Here is a 19,464-nt window from a genome sequence, read left to right as displayed (position 1 = left end):
TACTTTTTTTTTTTTTTTTGAGACGGAGTTTTGCTGTTGTTACCCAGACTGAAGTGCAATGGCATGATCTCGGCTCACTGCAACCTCCGCCTTCTGGGTTCTCCTGAGGCAGCAATTCTCCTGCCTCAGCCTCCCGAGTAGCTGGGACTACAGGCATACAACACCATGCCCAGCTAATTTTTGTAGTTTTAGTAGAGACAGGGTTTCACCTTGTTGACCAGGATGGTCTCGATCTCTTGACCTCATGATCCACCTGCCTTGGCCTTCCAAAGTGCTGGGATTACAGGCATGAGCCACTGCGCTGGCCATGACTCTTATTACTGATGAGTCACACTTCATGGATTTATGTTATTTTAAGCTCAGTTACGTGGACATGGTAACAGTGGGGGTGAAGGTTCACTTGGCAAGGGGATGCCCGGGAGCATGCCCTGGGTTTGCTTTGCAGATGGAGCAGAGTGAGGCATTGATCACATTACTTGAGTGGTGGTCAATGAGGAGGGCATCTAGAGTTACAACAGGATCTGTGAAGATGTCATCCAGGGTCGAACGCGGTGGCTCGCACGTGTGATCCCAGCACTTTGGGAGGCGGTGGTGGGTGGATCACTTGAGGCCAGGAGTTCAGGACCAGCCTGGGCAACATAGTGAGACACGCCTCCTTCTCTACCAAAAATTAAAAAATCAGCCAGGCGTGGTGGCACACGCCTGTACTGCCAGCTACTCCGGAGGCTGAGGTGAAGGATCGCTTGAGCCCAGGAGGTCTCGGCTGCAGTGAGCCAAGATCGCACCACTGCGCTCCAGCCTCAGCCTCACTGCACTCCAGACTCCGTCTCCAAATAAATAAATAAAAATACATAGGGTCTTGTGTCTGATGGTGGCAGTTTGATCTGTGGTGGTTGAACGTTGGCTTTGGGTTTGTGCCTCCCTGGCCGTGAATCTCAGCTCTGCCCTTTGCTAGTTTATGTGACCGTGTGTGGGTGACTTAGCGTCACTTGTAGAATGGGGGAAATAACACGTTAGCTCCCAGTGTTGTCAGTTGGCACATACTAAGTCTCAATCAAGTGCTTGCTGTTTTATCCTCAATTTTGAGACGAACAGGACCCTGTGAATGACAACCCTGGAACGCCCTTATTTGCATTTTCAGTATTTAGAATGGGGGTAATAGTTTTCAGAGGATGAAACTGCCACATAGGGATTAAAGCAGTCCCAGGGTCCATCCCAAGAGCTGCCTTGCGCCCTCAGCCACAGGTGAGCCATCCATTCTCGCATGCGGTGCTCCAGAAAGGCAGGAAGCGGGATGCAGGGCTTCAGCCTCGCTTCTCGCGGCTTCAGCACCAGGGTCAGAGGAGAGGCTGGCGGGGAGTCCGGAAGTCGGCCATTTTCCGTCCGCTTGACCGGCGTCCACTACAGCCAATCAAATTAGGGTACGTCTATCGCTAAGCCAATGGCGAAGCCGCATCCGGCTGCGGGGGCCGAAAAGTCAGCTGGGGGTGGGGCGTCGAGGTGCGGCACGAGTGGCGGGCGGACTGGCCAATAGGCGACGGGGTCCGCTTCCCAAGGGCGGGCACTGGCGGGCACGGTGACGCCGACGCCGGCGCAGGCGCGTCGCGGCGACAGAGGCGGCAGGGCCGCAGCAGGAGGCGGCAGTGGCCAGCGCGGCGGGGACGGGTCTGGGGCTGAGCAGGGTGAGGAACGGGTTTGGGAGGAGGATGGAGGGCTGGGTGGGGCCGGGGCCCGGACGGCGCTCCGGGGGCCCGCGGAGAACGGGGGAGGGAGACAACCTGAGGGGCCGGTAGGTTTGGGGACCAGTCTGGGTGGCCGAAACGGAGAAGGGGCTCGGCCGGGCCTGCCGAGGGGTGTGGCGGCCCCCGAGATGCTGGAGCGGAGCCTTGGGAGGGATTCTGCGGAGGGAGCCACTGGGGGTCTGCTTAGGGGCTTGTGCAGAGATTGCGGGCGAGAGAGGGCGGAAGACGGTGGAGGAGACTCAGATGGGGCCTCTCTGGACTCCCGTTTTGGGGGTGGGGTAGACTGCGATTGGGGGAGTTTGATACGTGGGACGGGGAGGAAGACGTTAATCTTTCGAGGACGGTGGAGGTCGGCGAAGTGGGGAGGCAAAGGGGGCTTGCAGGAGCGTGGAAGGCGTCGTCGTTTTTGGAAAATGCAGATTTGGAGGGAGTCAGAGATGTTGGGGGCGGGGGCGTCTGATCGATAAGGGTCTTAAGAGAGCTGCCGAGGGCAGGGACAAGGAGGGGTTAAGGTCATAACTTCCTCTGGGAACTCTGACCGGAACCGCAGCACTTCGGGGTGCCCAGGTGGGAGAATCGCTTGGACCCGGGAGGCGGAGGTTGCAGCTGAGCCGAGATCGTGCCACTGCACTCCAGCCTGGGCGACAGAGCGACGAATCTCCTCAAAAACAGCAGCAACAACAAAAGAAGTGGATTTGAGAACTTGGATAAGACACTGAACCGGGAGTAAGGGAGCCCTGGGATTTGGGGTTGAGAGCCTGGGGAACTCGCAGGAATGCTGGGGACCTCGGCCGAGCAGGTTGGCAGAAGTCTAGGAGGGAGAGGCAAAGAAAGGACGCAGCAGCCTCGGGGAAGTCAGTGATGTGTCTGGAGGGATTTCTACTGGGCGAAGGTGGTCCATTTGGGCTGTTACCGACCTTTTAGGCCTTGGAGCTCTAAAAGAGGTGACATGACAGGACCCAGCCCACTAAACGCTGCCCCTCTGTGAGGTGTTTGGAGCTTCAGAGTGGAGAGGTGGAGGCTTGCGTTTGGTGGGCAGGTCTGTCCATTTATCTAGGAGATAAAGATGGTGTCTCAGTTCCTCCCTTCTCTCATTCCCTGTCTCCTCCAGGGCCATCGTTAGGGGACTCCTGAGGTCCTGTCCCCAGGCTGCAGTGACTGCATTTCCCGTGGAGTGGAAGCTGCTGGAAGGCAGACCGGCCGCCATGTCCACGTTCCGGCAGGAGGACGTGGAGGACCACTATGAGATGGGGGAGGAGCTGGGCAGGTGAGCTGGGCTGGGCTCCAGGGATAGGAGAGCGGTTCTGTGGGGTTTTCTGAATGCTAACTCTCCTTTCGGGTCCTTTATCCTGTATTCCAAGAAGGACTGAGTCAGTATCATGTGCTGGTGGAGTGAATTTGGGCCTTGGAGTCAGACGGCCCCGGCTGTGAATTCCTGCTTGGGAATCCTCTGTGTAGTTTCCCATGGGGAGGAAAATAATTGAGCCATGACAGCAGCCAATACCATGCCTGGCATGGGGCACCAGAGCTGTAGATGCCAGCTGTTTTTGTTATTAAAAGATCTGTCGGCTGGGCGCAGTGGCTCACGCCTGTAATCCCAGCACTTTGGGAGGTCGAGGCGGGCCTCGGATCATGAGGTCAAGAGATCGAGACCGTCCTGGACAACATGGTAAAGCCCAATCTCTACTAAAAAAAAAACAAAAAAAAAACCCAAAAATTAGCCGGGCATAGTGGCACGCACCTGTGTAGTCCCAGCTACTCTGGAGGCTGAGGCGGAAGAATCGCTTGAACCTGGGAGTGGAGGTTGCCGTGAGCCAAGATTGTGCCACTATGCTTCAGCCTGGGTGTCAGAGCAAGACTCTGAAAAAAAAAAAAAAAAAAAGATATGTGTTCTGCCTGGGTAATACAGCAAGACTCCATCTCTACAAAACATAAAGATGAAAAAAAATTAGCCAGGTGTGGTAGCCCATCCATGTAGCTCCAGCTACTAGGGACGCTGAGACGAGACGAGAGGATCACTTGAGCCCAGGAGTTGGAGGCTGCAGTAAGCTGTGATTGTGCCACTGCACACTGCAGCCTGGACCGTAGAGTGAAACCTCATTTATTTAAAAAAAAACTTCTCCCTGTGTTAATCTTCCTTTGTGGGAGACACTTTAGTTTTTTCCCAGCCCTTGCCTGTTTAAAGCAGGGGGAGGAGGGGCAGTGTCTCCCAGCTGGGCCCACACCTCAGTCAATTGTTTCACGTTTTTGTGGGAAAAAGCAGAGGTTTCCTCTTCCAGGGCGGCAGCTGATTTCCTGCCTGCCTGGGCCTTGGAGGGTCCCCTGGGACCCCGCCCCCTCCAGGCCTGCCGGGCTCCACCAGGCCCTGCCTCCTTTTGTAGAGCCTCCAGCCTTATTTGGTGAGTGCTGCGGGCCAGCCTCCCTGGAGCCGCCCCGTGATGTCATCAGAAGGGAATGTAAATATTTGAGCCCTGCTGCAGGCTAAGGGAGGGCGGGGTGGGGGGGGGTGGGGGGGGAGCGCTGTGGGCTCCTTCAGGATCCCGGGTCCTCCTGGAATTTCCTCCTCTGGTGGTGGAAGAGGCACGCCCCTCCTCCCACGCAGGCCTCAGGCAGGCTTCAGTGTTGAAAAGGTGTCCCGACTACCTGCTAGGGGTCATTTGGCAACAGTCAGCAAATTCAGCCAAATTGATGATTTCTTTTAACCCGCTGATTTTACCTGTCGGAGTTAATTCATGGGAACAGTGTGCATACGTCATGGGTGGAAAGACTTAAGACTTTGTTGCTAGAACAATGTGCACCAGAGCAGCAGCCTTGTTTTTTGAAATGATGTCATCCTCTTCGCTCAGACTGAAGTGCAGTGGTGTGATCTCGGCTCACTGCAACCTCGGCCTCCTGAGTAGCTGGGATTACAGGCACCTACCGCCACACCCAGCTTCTTTTTGTGTTTTTAGTATTAGAGGCGGTTTCTCCATATTGGCCAGGCTGGTCTGGAACTCCTGACCTCAGGTGATCAGCCTGCCTTGGCCTCTCAGGGTGCTGGGATCACAGACTTGAGCCACTGCGCCCCGCTGGGAACAACAGCCTCTTAAATGGCCCTCCCCAAACCACTGTATCGGGTGGCGTAGGGTGCAGCTCTTAAAGAGAACCAGGCAGTGCCAGGCGCAGTGGCTCATGCCAGCGCTTTGGGAGGCTGAGGTGGGAGGATCGCTTGAGCCCGGGACTTCAAGACTAGCCTGGGCAGCATAGGTAGACCCCCATCTCTCAAACGAACAAGTTCATAATTAAGAAAATATAGTCAAGGCGCTGTAGCTCCCGCCTGTAATCCCAGCACTTTGGGAGGCTGAGGTGGGCAGATCACCTGAGGTCCAGAGTTCCAGACCAGCCTGACCAATACGGTGAAACTCCATCTGTACTAAAAATACAAAAACTAGCTGGTGGGGTGGCGGATGCCTGTAATCACAGGTACTCTGGAGGCTAAGGCAGGAGAATCTCTTGAATCCCGGAGGTGGCGATTGCAGTGAGCCGAGATCGCCCAACTGCACTCCAGCCTGAGTGAGAGTGAGATTTTGTCTCAAAAAAAATGCGGCCAGGCGCGGTGGCTCAAGCCTGTAATCCCAGCACTTTGGGAGGCCGAGGTGGGTGGATCACGAGGTCAAAAGATCGAGACCATCCTGGTCAACATGGTGAAACCCCATCTCTACTAAAAATACAAAAAATTAGCCCGGCACAGTGGCACGTGCCTGTAATCCCAGCTACTCAGGAGGCTGAGGCAGGAGAATTGCTTGAACCCAGGAGGTGGAGGTTGCGGTGAGCCGAGATCGCGCCATTGCACTCCAGCCTGGGTAACAAGAGCGAAACTCCGTCTCAAAAAAAAAAGGAAAAGAAAAGAAATTATGGGTGTGTAGACCATGCTTGTGTCATATCTGGGTCATGGCAGGCCCTTAGGAAGTGGCTTGGGAGTGACACCTGAGATCATCATGGAGAGCCTGCTGTGCACCCACCTGCACTAGCCCGGGGAAGTTACAGAGAAGTGAGTGGGTGGGCTCGGCTCTCCGGGAGTTTCTCTCCTGGTGTGGGAGATCAGGCACCTTTCATGCCCCAGAGAGGAACTGAGACTATGCTGAGTGTCCTGGCCTCTAAGGAGCAAGTCTGCCTGTGGCTAGTGAGCTGGCTGGAGGTGGGCTCCTTTGGTCTGGTGTTGCTGTAGGACTCAGTGGCAGAAACTGATTCCTTTGGCAAAACAGGGAAAGGCGTGGCTAAAACAGGAACGGGGTTTTAGCAGGTGTGGGTGCGGGCTGGCGTACAGTGCCCTGTGTCCCCGGGGCCGAGGTCCACCCCAGCATGGAGGCTGCACCCTGGCAGAGTGAGTGCCAGGGCTACCGTGCCACCCGCAGTGCCTGGTCGCGCCCCTCTCCTGACCTGGTCTGTCAGATCAGGAGGCCCCTGCCACCAGCCTGAAGCCAAGTCCTACAGAGAGAGAGAGAGAGAGAGAGAGAGAGAGAGACAGACACAAAGAGACACAGACAGACAGACAGATGCTCTCTTTCCAGCAGGCATCAGAGCTGTGCGGGCCTGGGCCAGTCTCTTTGGGCTGGGAGGCGTGGTTTTCTGCTTGCCCTGGTCTAGTGATGTCCTCTCCCACCCCTTTCCTGGGCCCCTGAGTCCCACAGGCTGAGAGTATGTGGTGAAGCTACTCCAGGTGCAACATAGGTAGATGCCATCTCTCAAACAAACAGAAATTCATAATTTAAGAAACATAGGCCAGGCTGGCGCCTATAATCCCAGCACTTTGGGAGGCCGAGTCTGGGTCTGTTAGCAGGAGACAGGCCAGAGCCAGGAGCTGGGCAGGCAGGAACCCAGTGCCCACCACCAGGTGCCCACCTCCTGTTAGAGCACATGGGCTCTGGAGCCTGCAGCACCTGGATTGAAGATTTGAACCCCCCCTCCCAATTACCTCAGACTAGTTGCTTTCCTTTTCTCAGCCTTAGTTTCTTTAAAATGCGGATAGTGGCTAGGTGCAGTGGCCCTACCTGTAATCCCAGCACGTCGGGGGAGGTGGAGGTGGGAGGATCTCTTGAGGCCAGGAGGTCCAAACCAGCCTGGGCAACACAGCAAGACCCCATCTCTACAAAAAAATTTGAAAAATAGCTGGGCGCGGTGGCTCACACCTGTAATCCCAGCACTTTGGGAGGCTGAGGCGGGCGGATCGCCTGAGGTTGGGGATTTGAGACCAGCCTGACCAACATGGAGAAACCCGTCTCTAAAAAATAAATGAATAATAAAAATAAATAAATTAGGTGTGGTAAAGAATACACACACAAAAAATACATAAATACAATAAATTAGGTGTGCTGGCATGTGCCTGTAGTCCCACCTACTCGGGAGGGATGGCTTGAGCCCAGGAGTTTGAGACCAGCCTGGGCAACATAGTGAGACCTCATCCTTACAAAATAAAAATTAAAAAATTAACTTGGCGTGGTGGCATGTGCCTGTCATCCCAGCTGCCTGAGAGGCTGAGGCAGGAGGATTGCTCGAACCCAGGAGGTCGAGGCTGCTGTGAGCCACGATTGAACCGCTGCACTCCAGCCTGAGCTACAGAGACAGACACACCTGCCCTGTGGGATCAAGTTGGAGACGAATGGAAATGACGGCCTGGAGCCCCCGTGCCCAGCCACGTCTTTTGTTGTTGTTGGGAGAGAGTCTCACTCTGTCACTCACAGCTCACTGCAGCCTCAGCCTCCCAGGCTCGGCGGATCCTCCTGCCTCAGTCCCTGAGTAGCCGGCATTACAGGAATGTGCCGTCTTGCCTGGAGAGTTAGCTTTTGTAGAGTTGAGGTCTCACTGTGTTACCCAGGCTGGACTTGAACTCTGGGCCTCAAGGGATCCTCCCATCTCGGCCTCCCAAAGTGCTGGGGTTGCGGATGCAAGCCTCTGTGCCTCTTCTTTTTATTTGTTAGTTCAGCTCGGAATAACACTAGAAGGATAAAATCTGCATGTTTAAAAAGGAGGCAGCCCGGCCGGGCGTGGGGCTCATGCCTGTAATCCCAGCCCTTTAGAAGGCCGAGGTGGCCGAATTACTTGAGGTCAGGAGTTTGAGACCAGTCTGGCCGACATAGCGGAGTCCCGTCTCCACTAAAAATACAAAATTAGCCAGGGTTGGTGGTACGTGCCTGTAGTCCTAGCTACTCAGGAGGCTGAGGCAGGAGAATCATTTGAACTCAGGAGGCGGAGGTTGCAGTGAGACAAGATCCTGCCACTGCACTCCAGCTTGGGTGACACAGAGTGAGATTCTGTCTCATAAAAAAAAAAAGGAAGCGGGCCTGGCGTGGTGGCTCACGCCTGTAATCCCAGCACTTTGGGAGACTGACATGGGCGAATCATGAGGTCGGGAGATTGAGACAATCCTGGCTGACGTGGTGAAACCCGTCTCTACTAAAAGTACAAAAAATTAGCTGGGTGTGGTGGCACGTGCCTGTAATCCCAGCTACCTGGGAGGCTGAGGCAGGAGAATTGCTTGAACCTGGGAGGCGGAAGTTGCAGTGAGCCGAGATTGCACCACTGCGCTCCAGCCTGAGTGACAGAGCAAGACTCCGTCTCAAAAAAAAAATAGATAAGTAAAAGGAAGCGGCACATCCAGGGATTTCTGCAGAGTTCCTGGCACGTGGGAAACACTGGGTTTTGGATGCTGTGACTGCTTGCTGGATGCAAACAGGGGAAGCAGGAAGGAAGCCCAGGTGCAGGGAGCGTTACAGCAAAGACGAGGCAGCTCAGAGCAGAACCTATGCTGGGGACACTGAGTTTCACGCAGGCCAGGCCAGTGAGCCACGTCTGATCAGTTCCGCCGCCTCGCTTTCCTGCCGGGTCGGTCCTGGCCGAGCTATGAATGAAAGGAGTACTCAGACACAGGTACGCAGTAAAGAGCGGGGGTGGGGGGGCGCTGGCTAGTGGTTGAAGGAGAGAGAGCAGCCCTGAACAGCCAGATAATTTAGTGTGGATGATGCCGAGAGCCTGCAGTCAGCGCAATCTCTGGTCAATTAACCTTATTGTTCCACCAGACAGAGGGCAGTGTCCAGCCCTCTGGAGCCTGCCTATTTAGATAAGTTCCCCTATACTGCCTTGCGCCTACTCCTGGCCCTCTGCCTCAGGGGAAGAGAACAGCTGCCTTCAGCTGCTTCTCCCCGCCACCTTTCAAGAAGGTTTGTGTCCTTTCCCTATGGTCCCCCCGCACCTCTGACCGATCTCCACTTTCCTCCTCCCTCTGCCCTGGGCTGTCAGTCAGCACAAGGCTCCTGCAATTGCAGGAGTGAGTCCCCGCAAGTGAGTGCCCTGGATGACCGTGTCTTCCCTTGGGGGTTCTGAGTCTGCAGTGGACCTGCAGGGCTGGCCCACCCGGGTGGTTCCAGGGAGAATGCAGGTCCGCCCTTCCCAACGTCTAGAGGCACCCGCTTGGCTCTTGGGGACCCCTTCCTCCCCCTTGACAGCCACCGCGCAGCCTCTTCCATCTCTCTCTGACACTCACCTTGTGAGGACACGGAGCTTGGATCCCCCAGGATGTGTTCCTGTCTCCAGATCCTTGGCCTCATCCCCACTGCTCAGCCCGTTTCGCTGTTGAAGGCGCCTTCTTGGCCAGTCCCAGGGGCTAGCATGCAGATGACGTCTTTGAAGGCATTGGTATATTTGGTCTACCCTACTCTCAGTAATCCTTTGGCACCACCCCTTGCCCACCTCGAGTGTCCCTGCCTCTAACCCCTGGTGGCCCGCCACGGGGGTTTTGTTACCAGCACACCCCGACGTGGGTCTTAGGGAGGTGGCAGTGAGCACACATTGTTACAAGGACTGGCCCACGCCCAGCCCGTGCCCGTGACCGAGCGCCTGGAACAGGGCTGAAGGGCTTGAGCTATTTGTGTCTGGCGTGATGTCCTCGAGGTTCCAAGGAGCTGTCGCCCGTGTCAGAGCTTGTTCCTGTGTTCACGGCTGGGACAGGCTCTGGTGTGTGACAGGACACGCTCTGTTGGCCACTCTTCCGTTGATGGGCGTTGGCGCTGTTTCCATCTGTGGTCTCTGTGGCGGGGCTGCTGTGAGTGTCCCTGTGAAAGTGACTGCCTGGATATGTGTGTGCACGTTTCCCTCGGGGAGGTCCGGGAGTGGAATGGTGGGTTATGTGGAAACTCTTGAAGCTTCTGAGGGGTCGGGCTGTTTCCACACCATTTCTGATGGCGGCACGGGCGGTGCCAGTCCCACGTCCTCAGTCTGGTCTCTCGTATCGGCAACATGCGCCTCTCGTTCACTCTGTCCGCTGACTACGGAGCTCTTTGAAGTCAGTGGCGTAGGGTTACAAAAATGGTAAAGATAAAATGGATTCTGCTGTGACTAGTTGAGTCAGGATGGAATTGCACCCAATAAAAAGCAAAACCCTCCCTCTGCACACACACCCTGAACCCCACTCCCGGGGGCCTGCTGTGGACAGCCTCCCAGCCTTTCTAAATAAAAGACTGTTCTCCGCTGCACTGGGTGGGTGGCGTCATGCAGGTCTCTGCTTGTCCACGCATAAAGCGCCGGTCTCTTCTTTGTTGTGACTGGGTACAATTCCCCTGGATCTGGCATCATCTCTCCCAGCTCCTACTTAGTGATTTCTTTACAATCCTTGTTTGGTTGGAAACCACACCCTCTTTTTTTTTTTTTTTTTTTGAGACGGAGTTTCGCTCTTGTTACCCAGGCTGGAGTGCAATGGCGCGATCTCGGCTCACCGCAACCTCCGCCTCCTGGGTTCAGGCAATTCTCCTGCCTCAGCCTCCCGAGTAGCTGGGATTACAGGCATGCGCCACCATGCCCAGCTAATTTTTGTACTTCTAGTAGAGACGGGGTTTCACCATGTTGACCAGGATGGTCTCGATCTCTTGACCTCGTGATCCACCCGCCTCGGCCTCCCAAAGTGCTGGGATTACAGGCATGAGTGATGACTGCGCCTGGCCTTTTTTTTTCTTTTTTAAAGAGACAAGGATTCTATTGGCCAACCCAGAGTGCAGTGGTGTGATCACGGCTCACGGCAGCCTTGGACTCCGGGGTGTAAGTGACGGTGATTCTGTTGCCTCAGCCCCCCGAGCGGCCACCACACCTTGCTCTTATTTGTTTATTTATGTGAGACACGCCTCACTCTGTTGCCCGGGCTGGAGTGCAGTGGTCCAAGCTGTGCTCACTGCAACCTCCGCTTCCCAGGTTCAGGCGATTCTCCTACCTTGGCCTCTCCAGTAGCTGAGACTACAGGCGCCCGCCGCTACACCTGGCTAATTTTTGTGTTTTTCGTAGACACTAGGTTTCACCGTGTTGGCCAGAATGGTCTCGAACGCCGGACCTCAAGTGATCCACCCACCTTAGCCTCCCAAAGTGCTGGGATTACAGGCATGAGCCACCACGCCTGGCCACCTTGCTCATGTTTTAATATTTATTTTCTGTAGAGATGGGGTCTTTACTGTGTTATCCAGGTTGGTCTTAAACTCCTGGGCTCAAGCGATCCTCCCTCCTCAGCCTCCCAAAGTGCTAGGATTACAGATGTGAGCCACTGCACCTGGCTTAGTTCCCTCTCTATATTTTATTTATTTTATTTATTTTTAATAAGAGACAGGGTCTCACTATGTTGCCCAGGCTGGAGTGCAGTGGCTATTCACAGGCGCGATCCCACTACTGATCAGCACAGGAGTTTTGACCTGCTCTGTTTCTGACCTAGGCCGGTTCACCCCTCCTTAGGTAACCTGGTGGTCCCCCGCTCCCAGGAGGTCACCATACTGATGGTGAATTTGGTGCAGTCACCTGATCGGCATAGCGCACTACAGCCCAGAACTTCTGGGCTCAAGCGATCCTCCCGCCTCAGCCTCCCTAGTAGCTGGGATTTCAGGCACCTGCCACCATGCCCAGCTAAATTTTTGTAGTTTTGGTAGAGACACAGTTTCACCGTGTTGGCCAGGGTGGTCTCAAACTCCTGACCTCAAGTGATCCACCCACCTCATCCTCCCAAAGTGCTGGGATTACAGGCATAGGTATGAGCCACCACACCCGGCCACCTCAGTTCCCTCTTGATATGCGTTGAACTCTTCATTTTTTCACTTTCCAACACATGGTGTCGTGTGTGGCTCTGCCCTCTCCTCTGTACACCTGCTGGGCATAGCCCTGGGAGGGTGGGAATGGTGTGTTTGCTGGTGCTGGGTGCTGGGGAGCTGCTCTCTGAGGAGGCCGAGGAGGCTGCGCTCCCCCAGCAGCACGCTCATGTCCTCCTCCCATGTGGCTGGTGCAGGGCTGCGCCCAGAGGAGCAGGAGGCTGAGATGGGGAGCCAGCCACCCCCACTCACTCCCTCCCCTCCTCCAGCGGCCAGTTTGCCATCGTGCGGAAGTGCCGGCAGAAGGGCACGGGCAAGGAGTACGCGGCCAAGTTCATCAAGAAGCGCCGTCTGTCATCCAGCCGGCGTGGGGTGAGCCGGGAGGAGATTGAGCGGGAGGTGAACATCCTGCGGGAGATCCGGCACCCCAACATCATCACCCTGCACGACATCTTCGAGAACAAGACGGACGTGGTCCTCATCCTGGAGCTGGTCTCCGGCGGGGAGCTCTTTGACTTCCTGGCAGAGAAGGAGTCGCTGACGGAGGACGAGGCCACCCAGTTCCTCAAGCAGATCCTGGATGGCGTCCACTACCTGCACTCCAAGCGCATCGCACACTTTGACCTGAAGGTGAGCCCCGTGGGGCCGGTGTGGCCAGTGTGGGCCGACAGGGAGAGCCTGGAGGGCACCTCTGAGCGTGGGGTGAGGCCGGGGCCTGTGCTGCGCTGCTCACCCCCTCCCGCCTCAGCCAGAAAACATCATGCTGCTGGACAAGAACGTGCCCAACCCACGCATCAAGCTCATCGACTTCGGCATCGCGCACAAGATCGAGGCGGGGAATGAGTTCAAGAACATCTTTGGCACCCCGGAGTTTGTGGGTGAGGCCCTGCGCGGTGGGCGGCCCTAGCCTGGGGAGGGTCATCTGGGGAGGGGTGTCTGGAGCTGCCTGCTGGGCATGGGGTGGATCGTGCCTGGTCTGTGTCCACGGCCCTGCGGCTGCCCCTTTCAGGCCCAGCATTGCGGGAGGTCAGCCCAGCCGTCCTACCCATCAGGCCTGGAGTGCCAGCCTTGCCGCATTCATGCCCCCAGGGGCTATGATATGTGAGAGAGAGTCTTGACCCCATGTCTGTTTCCTGAGCCTGGAAACCTGTGTCCTGAGCCTCTTACTTGGCCGGCGTGTCCCCAGCGCCTGACCCACATCTCCCTGTTCCACAGCCCCAGAGATCGTAAACTACGAGCCGCTGGGCCTGGAGGCGGACATGTGGTGAGTGCGGTGTTCCCTCCACCTGGGCCTCCCTGCTATCCTGGAGCACAGGCGGGTGCGCAGCTGGGGACACAGTGGGGCCTTGCTGCTGCTGGGGTTTGGGGGGACTGTTGCCCTAGAACAGGGGTTGTTGGGCTCTTGCCCAAGACCCAGGTCTGGCCTGTGGGTTGAGAACCATGTTCACATTTTCAAAGGGCTGTTAAAAACAGATGAGTGCTTGACCATGACGTAGTGGCCTGCAGACCTGAAGCACTCAGTGTCACCCTTCATAGGAGAGCCTGCCAGCCACCAGAGACCACCCCAGGCAGGGTCACCCGGTGTGGGTAGCTGCCTGGGTTGCTCGGCCCATTTGTCCATCTGTGGCCATGGTGCCCTCTGCCCTGTGCCCACCCCTGCCTGGTCTGAACTTGGGCAGGCGGCTGTGGCCAAAGGTGCTTGTGGCTGGGGCTGGTCTCCGCAACCACTCACTGCCATGGGGCTCTGGATGCCACAGCCCTGGGAGGGTGGGTGGCCCCGCACGGCGCTGACCTTTGCCTCTTGTCTGTCCCCAGGAGCATTGGAGTTATCACCTACATCCTGTGAGTACCTGGCGGGGAACCCTTAGCTGCGCAGAACAGCTGGTGTGAGTCCTGGGCTCCCTGTGTTTCTTGCGGACGCCAGGGGTCCCCAGCCTGGCTGTGACCCATCTCGGGTGCTCAGTGGAGATGAGTGATTCTGTGGGGCTGCTGTCACAGAGGCTTCCGGAGAGTTCTGAAGGCAGGACACAGAGTGGCTGAGCAGACCCCGGGACAGGGCTGTGTGTGCTCCTGTCCCTTCCTGTGGCCGCTAGGAAGTCCAGCCTCCTCCCAAAGTGTGACTCCCCTCCCTGGACCACACATGTGCCTGCCGTTGTTTTTTTTTTTTTTTTTTTTTTTGTGAGACGGAGTTTCGCTCTTGTCACCCAGGCTGGAGGGCAGTGGCGCGATCTCGGCTCACCGCAACCTCCGCCTCCTTGGTTCAGGCAATTCTCCTGCCTCAGCCTCCCAAGTAGCTGGGATTACAGGCGCACACCACCACGCCCGGTTAATTTTTATATTTTTAGTAGAGACGGGGTTTCACCATGTTAGCCAGGCTGGTCCCGACCTCCTGACCTCGTGATCTGCCTGCCTCAGCCTCCAAAAGTGCTAGAATTACAGGCATGAGCCACCGCACCCGGCCTGTATTGTTTTTTAAATGTTCCAATAATTTCGGACTTACAGAAGAGCGACAGAAACAGCATGGAGCCCCCCGCACCCTCTCCGAACCTCCTCCAGTTCACGTCTGTCTTTGTTTTTGAAATGGAGCCTTGCTCTGTCACCCAGGCTGGAGTGCAGTGGCACCACATCAGCTCACTGCAACTTCCGCCCCCTGGGTTTAAGTGATTCTCCTGCCTCACCTCCTGAGTAGGTGGGATTACAGGCATGTGCCACCATGCCCAGCTAATTTTTAGTAGAGATGGGGGTTTCACCATGTTAGTCAGGCTGGTCTCGAACTCCTGACCTTGTGTTCTGCCCGCCTCGGCCTCCCAAAGTGCTGGGATCACAGGCATGAGCCACCGCTCCCAGCTGGTTCCCGTCTTTCATGAATGAGATGTTACGGACACCAAGATGTAGCCTTGGTGCTACGCTAGTAACCAACTTGCCAGGCATGGTCAGACAGCCCCGGGTTTTCCACTCAGGTCCTCTCTGAGGTCCATGGCCCTGTCCAGGAGCCCACCTGGCATTTAGCCACTCAGGTCCTTAGCCGAGTCTAGTCTGAGGCTGTTCCTCCATCTGGCCTTGTCCTTCACGCCCTCGACTCTCTGAGGAGCACTCGCTGGTCACGTGTTTTGTGGAAGGCACCTGAGTGCATGTTCGTCCCATGTGCTCTCATGATCAGAGGGGGCTTCAGCGTCTCTGCTCAGTAGCCCAGGGATGGCGCCGTGTGGGCCTCCAAGCATCAGGTCGGGAGGCAGGTGCTGTCGGTGCCTCTCGCTGCCGGGCTTTGACCTTGATCCCTTGCTAAGCTGCTGTTGGCTGGGGCTCCCCCCTGTGGTTGCCCTCCTCCCCTCTCGGTGTTACGGGCCGTGGGGGCTTTCAGGCTCTGTGTCTGCATGGATACTCTGAGTTTCCAAGGAGGCTTCTGCCCGTTCCTTTATGCTGCCGTCAGTGACGGGGGTTGGGGGTGGACTTTTACGCCTCTTGGGTGGTGGTTGGGATCCTTGCCGGAAGGTTCTAGGGGCTCAGGAATGTGAGTGGCCTGGGTACCCACCATCAGCCTGTCCTCTGTGCTCCGCCTGTCTTGGGCAGGATGGAGTTGGGGGCAGCCAGGGAGGCGGGGCGGTCGTGGGAGCCCAGGACCCCACTGAGCGCACCCGTTTCACAGCCTGAGTGGCGCATCCCCGTTCCTGGGCGAGACTAAGCAGGAGACGCTCACCAACATCTCGGCCGTGAACTACGACTTCGACGAGGAGTACTTTAGCAACACCAGCGAGCTGGCCAAGGACTTCATTCGCCGGCTGCTCGTCAAAGATCCCAAGTATGAGGGGCTGGGCAGGGGCTCGGGGCGGGACGTGGGACGCGGGACATGGGCCCTTTCCACTGTGGAGGCTCCAGAGGCCTCTCCTCCTAGCACCGACTCCCTGCGGCTAGAAATCGGGCATGACTCCTCATTGGGCCGGAGAGCACGAGCTGCTGGCTGGTTAGCCCTTGCTGTGGTTTTTTTGTTTTTTTTTTTTGAGCCGGCGCCTCGCTCTGTTGCCAAGGCTGGAGTGTAGTGGTGCGGTGCCACCATCTAGGCTCGCTGCAACCTCCGCCTCCCGGGTTCAAGCGATTCTCACACCTCATCCTCCTGAGTAGCTGGGATTACAGGCACCTGCCATGCTCAGCTAAGTTTTGTATTTTTTTTTTTTTGAGATGGAGTTTCGCTGTTGTGACCCAGGCTGGAGTGCAATGGCGCGATCTCGGCTCACCGCAACCTCCGCCTCCTGGGTTCAGGCAATTCTCCTGCCTCAGCCTCCCAAGTAGCTGGGATTACAGGCACGCACCACCATGCTCAGCTAATTTTTTGTATTTTTAGTAGAGACGGGGTTTCACCATGTTGACCAGGATGGTTTTGATCTCTTGACCTCGTGATCCGCCCATCTCGGCCTCCCAAAGCGCTGGGATTACAGGCTTGAGCCACCGCGCCCGGCCAGTTTTGTATTTTTTTTTGATAGAGACGGGGTTTCACTGTGTTGGCCTGGCTGGCCTTGAACTCCTAACCTCAGGTGATCCGTCTGCCTCAGCCTCCCAAAATACTGAGATTACAGGCATGAGCCACCACGCCCAACCTTGCTTGCTGTGTTTTTAACAAACTTTTAATTAGCTGCCAGTGTGTAGAATAAGGTTCCTTGTGAAATTCCAGCTGGCTCGTTTTCCTATAAACACTCAGTGCTGAGTCCTCACTCGAAGCCTCCCTGGGCCTCCCCAGCCGCCGGCCCCTCTCACAGGCACCTGGGTTTGCAACTGCACTGTCTGCAGCCCGAGGTGTCAGCCCTCTTCACCACCCCCCAGAAAACCCTGCGCTCCTTGCAGTCTCCTTTTTCAGCTTCTGCGGTTGACTGAGCAGAGGCTGGGGGGTGACTTGAGGGCTTCCGGGGGTCCTGGGAGTCAGTTGTCTGTGGGAGGACAGGACAGATGGTGCAGGTGTAACTAACCAGGGCGGGGGCCTTCCAGGCGGAGAATGACCATTGCCCAGAGCCTGGAACATTCCTGGATTAAGGTAAGGAGGGCAGGGGTTCCCCGGACTTCCCGCCTTGGCCTTCTCGCCAGGGTGCTGGTGGCCATTAGCATTTAAGGCTTGTGGCTGTGACACCCCCAGTGGCTGGGGGGGTTCCCCAGAGGAGTGGGCCTGGGTGTCGGGGGTCCTCAAACTGGGAGGTGTCGGAGCTCGGGTCTTCAGTGTGGGACGTGGCCACCCCACAGACCTGGTGGCGTCCTTGGCTGGTCTGTGTCCAGCGTGGCAGACTTCCCCGGAGATGCCTAGGCTGGCTTTTCCCCAGTGGGTACTTTTGGCTTTACATTGGGCCAGAGAATCTCTGTCGCGAGGCCTCGACTCCACTGCCAGATGAGCCTCTGAGCACTGGCAGATGGGGCTGGCGGGGCTGGGTGTCACTGCAGGCACCCAGCACAGGCCTCCCTCTCCCCCAGGCGATCCGGCGGCGCAACGTGCGTGGTGAAGACAGCGGCCGAAAGCCCGAGCGGCGGCGCCTGAAGACCACGCGGCTGAAGGAGTACACCATCAAGTCGCACTCCAGCATGCCGCCCAACAATAGCTACGCCAACTTCGAGCGCTTCTCCAAGGTGCTGGAGGAGGTGGCGGCAGCCGAGGAGGGCCTGCGCGAGCTGGAGCGCAGCCGGCAGCTCTGCCATGAGGACGTGGAGGCGCTGGCCGCCATCTACGAGGAGAAGGAAGCCTGGTACCGCGAGGAGAGCGACAGCCTGGGCCAGGACCTGCGGCGGCTGCGGCAGGAGCTGCTCAAGACCGAGGCGCTCAAGCGCCAGGCGCAGGAGGAGGCCAAGGGCACACTGCTGGGGACCAGTGGCCTCAAGCGCCGCTTCAGCCGCCTGGAGAACCGCTACGAGGCGCTGGCCAAGCAGGTGGCTTCCGAGATGCGCTTCGTGCAGGACCTGGTGCGTGCCCTGGAGCAGGAGAAGCTGCAGGGTGTGGAGTGTGGGCTGCGCTAGGCACACGGGTAGGCCGGGCCCTGGGACAGCTGGAGCTCAGCCTGGGGTTGGGGCGCCTCCTGTGGACACTGCTCCAGGCTGGAGGTGGAGTGGGAGCAGCTGGCCCGTAGGTTCGCAGGTTCGCAGGTTCGCAGGTGGGGTGGGTGTGGGAGGGGGCTGCTTCTCTGTGTAGCTTCTACACTGGCCCTCCTCATTGTTCCTGCGTCGTCGGTGACACCGGGCAGCATGGCCTTGGGCGCTGAGGGTTGGGACCCAGGACCGGATCAGCCGCTGTGCTACCGAGACAGCAGTGGCCTGAGTGTAGCCCTAGTCCAGGCCCGGAGGAGGGGGAGTGGTCTCAGGCAGGTCGGAAGGGTGCCACCTGCCACCGCCTCTACCCAGGAGGAGGTTGTGGGGCGGGGAGGGTAGGGTGGATGGTGAGCTAGAACCAGCTGGAACTGCTGCCAGGTGGTGCCAGGCTTCAGGACCTGCAGAGGGCTTGGTGGGGCCTTCTGCCTTGTGCCCTCCCAGCCGAGGCCTGTCTCCTGAGTGCGGAGGTCCCTTGCCTTGGACCCCTGCACTAGCCCCATTTTGTCACACTCGGAGCACAGCTAGGCAAGAGTGGCCCTCTGCAGCCAAGAGAAATAAAACCCTGGCTTCCTGATTCTTGTGCGTGTTCTGTGCTTCAGGCCTTGGCAGGGAACAGCCAGCCCTTGGTCACCAGACACGTGCTCTCCGAGGCTCTCGTGTTTCTCCCTGGGTTCCCAGCCTGCCACTGTGCTCCTCTGGAAGAAGGGGACAATCCTGGGGGCCTTGCAGACCCACACGGTGTCCTGGGAGTTGCTGGATCTTGGTCTCAGCCGCCCCTGGGTGTTTTGATTGCAGTGAGATGGGTGCTCCGGGCAGCTGAGGTGGATCAGAGGCGTTTCCTGTTCCCTTGCATCCTGTGGGATTCTGCCACGTCCCACGTGGGAGCCCCTGCCCTGCCTGGAGCCACGTGCAGGTGGCCTTGGAGCAGGAGTGGCTCAGCTAAGCCGCTGGGTCTGACATGAGGTTTCAGAGAGGAAGAGGGGCCCCGACCCTGCCCATCCTCCCTGGAGGAGGTGGTTTGTTTTTCCTCTGAGATGTCTTGCTCTGCCGCCCAGGCTGGATGATCTTGGCACACAGCAATGTTCGCCCCCTGGGTTCCAGGGATTCTCCTGTCTCAGCCTCCCAAGTAGCTGGGATTACAGGCATCCACCACCACACTTGGATAATTTTTGTATTTTTAGTAGAGGCGGGGTTTCACCATGTCGGTCGGGCTGGTCTTGAACTCCTGACCTCAGGTGATTCACTCGCCTTGGCCTCCCAAAGTGCTGGGATTATAGGCATGAGCCCCTGCGCTCAGCCCATTTTTTTTTTTTTAGCTTTTAATTTTTTTCATTGAGACACGATTCATGCACCCTAAAATTTTCCTTTTAAAATGTACAGTTCAGTGGCGTCAGTACATTCACAGAGGCAGGAAAATGTACGTCCACACAGACTTGTGTGTGAGCTGGGCATGGTGGGGCTGCCTGTGGTCCCAGCTACTCAGGAGACTGAGGCAGGAGGATCGCTTGAACCCTGAAGGTGGAGGCTGCAGTGAATTGTGATCCTGGCCCTGCCCTGTGGCTTGGGTGACAGAG

The 19,464-nt window shown here is 57.2% G+C and overlaps 1 protein-coding gene across 1 annotated transcript; it reads left to right on the top strand.

Annotated features, from left to right (window-relative positions):
• Positions 1–1,590: 1,590 nt before the first annotated feature.
• DAPK3 (death associated protein kinase 3) lies at positions 1,591–18,464 on the top strand. The gene is made up of 9 exons (XM_008986995.5): positions 1,591–1,682; positions 2,854–3,009; positions 12,103–12,463; positions 12,582–12,711; positions 13,049–13,097; positions 13,649–13,675; positions 15,480–15,632; positions 16,811–16,856; positions 17,285–18,464. Exons 2-9 carry the CDS (start codon positions 2,948–2,950, stop codon positions 17,819–17,821), a joined length of 1,365 nt encoding a protein of 454 aa, XP_008985243.1. The 5' UTR covers positions 1,591–1,682; positions 2,854–2,947; the 3' UTR covers positions 17,822–18,464.
• The last annotated feature ends 1,000 nt before the right edge of the window (positions 18,465–19,464 follow it).

This window comes from Callithrix jacchus, chromosome 22, assembly GCF_049354715.1.
Source record: "Callithrix jacchus isolate 240 chromosome 22, calJac240_pri, whole genome shotgun sequence".
Taxonomy (NCBI): Eukaryota; Metazoa; Chordata; class Mammalia; order Primates; family Cebidae; genus Callithrix; species Callithrix jacchus.
This window is presented reverse-complemented; position numbering and strand designations above follow the sequence as displayed.